This window comes from Anomaloglossus baeobatrachus, chromosome 1, assembly GCF_048569485.1.
Source record: "Anomaloglossus baeobatrachus isolate aAnoBae1 chromosome 1, aAnoBae1.hap1, whole genome shotgun sequence".
In the NCBI taxonomy this organism is placed as follows: domain Eukaryota; kingdom Metazoa; phylum Chordata; class Amphibia; order Anura; family Aromobatidae; genus Anomaloglossus; species Anomaloglossus baeobatrachus.
The window spans coordinates 936300749-936306748 of NC_134353.1; the positions used below are offsets into that span (position 1 = coordinate 936300749).

Sequence of the window (6000 nt, forward strand, 5' to 3'; positions counted from 1 at the left end):
GCATTGTGCCCAAAAAGTTTGATTTTGGTTTCATCTGACCAGAGCACCTTCTTCCACATGTTTTGGTGTCTCCAGGTGGCTTGTGGCAAACTTTAAACAACACTTTTTATGGATATCTTTGAGAAATGGCTTTCTTCTTGCCACTCTTTCATAAAGGCCAGATTTGTGTAGTGTACGACTGATTCTTGTCCTATGGACAGACTCTCCCATCTCAGCTGTAGATCTCTGCAGTCATCCAGAGGGATCATGGGCCTCTTGGCTGCATCTCTGATCAGTCTTCTCCTTGTTTGAGATGAAAGTTTGGATGGACGGCCGGGTCTTGGTAGATTTGCAGTGGTATGATACTCCTTCCATTTCAATATGATCGCTTGCACAGTGCTTCTTGGGATGTTTAAAGTTGTGGAAATCTTTTTGTAACCAAATCCAGCTTTAAACTTCTCCACAACAGTATCACGGACCTGCCTGTTGTGTTCCTTGGTCTTCATGATGCTCTCTGTGCTTTACACAGAACCCTGAGACTATCACAGAGCAGGGGCATTTATACGGAGACTTGATTACACACAGGTGGATTATATTTATCATCATTAGTCATTTAGGACAACATTGGATCATTCAGAGATCCTCAATGAACTTCTGGAGTGAGTTTGCTGCACTGAAAGTAAAGGGGATGAATAATATTGCACAACACAATTTTCAGTTTATTATTACAAAAGTTTAAAATAAGCAATAAATTTCGTTCTTCTTCACAATTGTGTCCACTTGTTGTTGATTCTTCACCAGAACATTAAAATTTTCATCTTTATGTTTGAAGCCGTAAATGTGGGAATAGGTTGAAAAATTCAAGGGAGCAGAATACTTTCACAAAGCAAAGTATATACATACACGGTATATATAATGGGTGAAATAAGTATTGAACACGTCAATAATTTTGTAAGTAAAAATTAAACTATAGGTGTGCATAAATCAAGTTACATGTAATAAAGAGAAATGACAAAAGGTAAAAGTATTGAACACACTTACTGAAGTGTATCTAATACTTTGTACATTCTCCTCTGTTGGTGATGAAGCTTCCAGATGCTTCCTCTATGGAGACACTAGTTGCCTGCATTGCTCTGGTGAGTTTTGAACCATTTTTCCACGCAAATACTTTTCACATCCTTCAGGTCCCGGCTCCTTCTATGATCTCTGAGCTTTAGTTCCTTCCACACATTTTCTATTGGATTCAGCTCTGGTGATCTTCCCGGCCATTGTAGCAGATTTATTTTCTTTCTCTGAAACCAGTTGGTAGTTTCCTTGGCTGTGTGTTTGGGATCATTGTGTTGCTGAAATTGTCCACCCTCGTTTCAGCTTCACCATCCTGGTAGATGGCAGCAGATTTTGATCAAGTATATCTCGCTACATTTGTCCATTCATCTATCCTTCAATTATATGAAGTTTTCCAGTGCCGTATACTGAAAAACAGCCGCACATCATGATGTTCTTACCTCTAAACTTCACTGTTGTTAGTGTTTTTGGGGTGATTTGCCTTTTGACCCCCAACCATTGTGTGTATTATGGCATCTAAAGAGTTCAATTTTGGTCTCATCTGACCAGACTATATTCTACGAGTATTTCACAGGCTTGTCTAAATGTTGTTGAGGAAACGTTAAATGCGTTTGAACATAATTTTTGTCCAGCAATGTATTCGTGCATGGTGAGCGTGCATACAGGAGCGTGCATACAGGAGCGTGCATACAGGAGCATGCATACAGGAGCATACATAGAGGCCACAGGGGGGGAGTGCATTACTTATTGTTTTCTTTGAAACAATTGTACCTGCTACTTCCAGGTTCTTTATGTTACTCTCCACAGCTGGTTCTTGGCTCTTGGACAACTCTTCTGATAATTCTTTTCTCTCCTCTGTCTGAAATCTTGCGGGGACACCTGATCTTGGCCGTTTTATGGTGAATTGATGTTCTTTCCACCTCAAGATTACAGCCCCAACAGAGCTCACTGAAACCTTCATTCGTTTAGAAATTCTTCTGTAACCAATGCCATCAGTTTATTTTGCTATAATAAGGTTGCAAAGGTCTTGAGACAGCTCACTGGTTTTACCCATCATGAGATATTTCTTGTGTGGCAACTTGGTAATGAAACACCTTTGTACAGGGCATCAGTGGAACCAGCTGATATCATTTTTCATGACTTTCTATGGCCTTATCCTTCATGTGTTCAATACTTTCCCCTGTGTCAATTCTCATTATTACACATAACTTAGCTTCTGGACATCTATGGTGTGATTTCTTTGCCTTTGCGTCGGCGACATTAGGATCACAACTATAGAAAGTGAAAAGCAGATGTAGAATTTTTTTTTTTTTAACCAATACAAGAAATATGTTCCAACGAGATTTACTTCCAGACAATTATGGGATAGCTATAAAGTAAGTCATAAATGTACTGGATGAATGATGGGAGCAGAACTCACTGATTCAGCAAATGGAAAAATATTGTAAGAACGTAAAACGTTCAATTCCTCTAATTAACTCTGCCTGTCGGTCAATACTCTTCCCGCTGTGCTGTCCATGTAGATTTATGGCGCAATTAACTATGGACATTTGTGGGTCAGTGAGTGCAAATAGCAAGAAATATAGACAACATGACATGGCTCACCCTGATTGACAGCTCACCTTGATTGATCCAGGTCACAAATACAGAAAACACACCGTTGTGATAGCCGTGCCCATACCTGTCACCTCTGTGTCCACTTCGGTTGGCTGTGTTTTACTCCTGGGACTTATGGTTCCATGCAGCCTGAAAGCTTGGGGGGTTTTCTTCCTGGCTAGTTAGTGTTTCATCCTGTTCTCAGCCCTCGGCGAGGCTGTTCTCTATTTAAGCTCCTGAGAGTCTGCTTCCCGTGCTAGTTACAGTAAATACTACTAGGGTTATCTTCTGTCTGTTTGCTCATGTTCTTTTTTTTGTGATGTTTCTGCTTTCTAACAATTGAGCTTCTAACTTGGATCCTTTGGTACCAACCTGCCGTGATGACCCTTCTTGATGCCAGCTTGCTTTACCAGCCAGCAGTATACTCCATTGCTGCAAACTCGGGCCCCTGTGCAAGTCTAGATCCCTGTATGGAATCTGACATTACACACTGTTCACACACTGTATAATTTGGAGGGGGGGTTACTAATTTTTTGCTGCGATGCAAGATAGACTCAGGAAACACTGTTCTTTAAATGTCCAAATGGTGTATTACCTCTTAACAACCACACGGACTTCTGGTCCGTAACATTCGCAGTTTATCCACATGGGTTTAGATACGCCCGTCTAGAGATGCATCCCATTGACCCCAGTCAGAAGAAGCGAGCCCTCTATTCTCCCACAGGGGCTCTTCCGAGAGGTTTCTGTGCCTCTTTCCTGAGTCCAGCAGACTCTTTACTTTCTCTCAGAGGCTTCTCCTAGACTCTCGGATTTCTGGTCCGTAACGTTCGCTGTTTACCCGCATGGGTCTAGATACGCCTGTCCAGAGACACATCCCACTGACCCCAGACAGAAGAAGCGAACCCTCTATTCTCCCACAGGGGCTCTTCAGGGAGGTTTCTGTGCCTCTTTCCTGAGTCCAGCAGCCTCTTCACTTTCTCTCAGAGGCTGCTCCTCAGATAGTTGGATTTCTAGTCCGTATTGTTTGTGGTACACCCGCAGTGGAGGTATGGCAGCCTCCACACACTCCCTTGTAGCCGGTTTAAGCAAATCCTCACCTTCCTCAGCTAGGTTTCTTCCAGAGACTTCAACCTCTATGAGCTTAGAAGCCTCTCCACACTGGCTCAGAGGCGGCTGCTCACACACACAGGATGACCTGCCATGTGCCAAACAACCTCATTAAGACACATCAGACACATCCATAGGTGGGGTATGTGGATGGGCAGTATGCTGGTACTGGTACAAATGGGACGGTTGACACAGACAGGACAGGTCCAGGTTTGGGTTCAGGTTCAAATACAGACAAACTAGGCTCTGGTTCAGACAGGAACATGGATTCAGGAATACAGGTGTGATGCCCTGGACTAGCCAGGTAGTCACAGGTAGACCCCCGCACTACACCTGTCCCCTAAAAAGGAGTCATCAGCCAACCACAAAAACCCTAGTCACCTTGTGAAGCCCCACAGGTGTAGTGTCGGTGCATTACCTTCAGGGACTCCACTCGGCTGGATCCTGTCACAGGTAGGAGATCTTCTTCTTGTCGTGACGCCACTCTCAGTATTGCGGCCAGTAGGGACCGCCACTGCAGGTTGAGGGACGCCTGGGGCTGATGGTGAGTGCAGTTAGTTGGAATAGCCTCCTGAGAGTGAGGCAAGCCCCAGGGCCCTGTGTAGGTGCGTAGAACCACAAGGCGCAGAATAACTCCACACAGGCAGAATGTCTTTCAGGGTTTTTACTCACTTCAGGTGGCAGGGTGAGTAACCCGGGCGTAGCTGGGATGAACCAGGCGGGAACCAGGTATCCTTCAGGCTGACTTCTGATGGTGACTACCAACTCGCCTTCCTTAGCCCTTGGTGGTTTGGGGTAACCCCGACTTTTAGTCCCTATGGGGGTCACCCAGGAAAGTTGCTGAAGCCTCACTCCCCTTCGTTTGCCGTTTGCTTGTGGCCTGGACCAGCTCACTCCAGCTGCTTGCCTCCTGTGAGCTATGGGCCCTAACTGTGGCTACGTGGCTGCGGCTTTTGTGGTGTTGTGGGGTGGGCTTTGAGGGCCCCACACCGGCAGGTTTAGCAGGGAAAGGTGGATCTATCCCCACTCCGGGATCTGCCGCCCGTTTGGGCCTGGTTCTCCCTAGCAGTCTCCTTACTTCCCACTCTGTGCTCTCTCTCTAGCTGGAGATGGGTTTCGGGTAGCACTCCTAGGTGACCGTTCTCCCCCGTCGGTAGCCACTGCGCGGACGCTGTCAGACTACAGCAGCCCAGGGGAAGGGGTCAGCTCTCCTCGGAGCTCCCTGGACTCTGCTCTGAACCGGCTCACATCTGGGACCTTCACTGCTGCTCCTGTCAGAGCTTCACTTTCCTGCTCCTCACTCCTCCACACTCTGCTGCAGACTGTTTACTCCTCCCTCTCTTTTCCCTTTTGTGCCTGCCTACGCCACCTAGCAACCAGATTCTCTTACCACACCCCTTGAGAGGAGATGGAGGCTTTTGGCCCCCTCCACTATTCCAGTGGAGGTGAAGGCTTTTCCCCCTCCTGGGATCCCCAGGGGTCCTCTCATAGGTACATGTGTGAGACCTGATCACTATGCGCCTGTGTAGTCACACCTCGGTCAGCCTTCTGGATTACCTGTATTGTACTGTCCCCAGCATGGGTGCAGTACTCAGTGGTGCCTGACCAGGTCAGGGGCGCCACATTCCCCCTTAGTTATCACCAGCACGTCCTCGGGCTGCAAGACAACATTTTAAAATGCATAAAACATTAAAACATGTAAAACATTTTTAAAAGCACCAGGTACCATACATCACCACCCTCCACCCACAAGTCCGTTAACCCACCCAAAACCCTCTCACGTTGGCCGCGCCTTCAGCCACTTCTGGCAGGATGTAGAGGCGGCTTTCATGGGCTGGTGGTTTCAGGGTATACCTGGCCTGGTGGATCCGCGCCTTCAGCCACTTCTGGCAGGATGTAGAGGCGGCCTCCACAGTTGGTGCTGACCAAGTACCCTCTTTGTGGTGGAGAGCCAGGCCCCATAAACAGGCATGCTCTCTGGTTGCAGGTAAGCCAAGGCCCTATATACGGACGGGCTCCCTGGTTGCAGACGAGCCAAGCCCCTAAACAGGCTGACTCTGGTGGTGGTGGTGCCCTCTGGTGTAACTATTTACACTGCGAGAGTTTGTGGCTATAGCCAGTTCATAGCCTTAAGGTTTATTTCTCACATCAGTTTATGTGGGCACATTCTTAAACTTGTAAAACGTTGCAAAACAAACTTTTCAAACTGGTAACTTGCTTTACTTTAACTTATGCAGACTCCTCCTCACCAGG

General features: G+C 46.7%; 1 protein-coding gene across 1 annotated transcript in view; it reads right to left on the reverse strand.

Moving 5' to 3' along the window:
• Nucleotides 1–3288, reverse strand: part of ADAMTS12 (ADAM metallopeptidase with thrombospondin type 1 motif 12) — a 182468-nt gene extending 179180 nt beyond the window's left edge. Inside the window, exon 1 of the mRNA XM_075330036.1 lies at nucleotides 3236–3288. Coding sequence (XP_075186151.1) covers nucleotides 3236–3288 — 53 coding nt within the window. The remainder of the gene's footprint in view (nucleotides 1–3235) is intronic.
• Between the last annotated feature and the right edge of the window lie 2712 nt (nucleotides 3289–6000).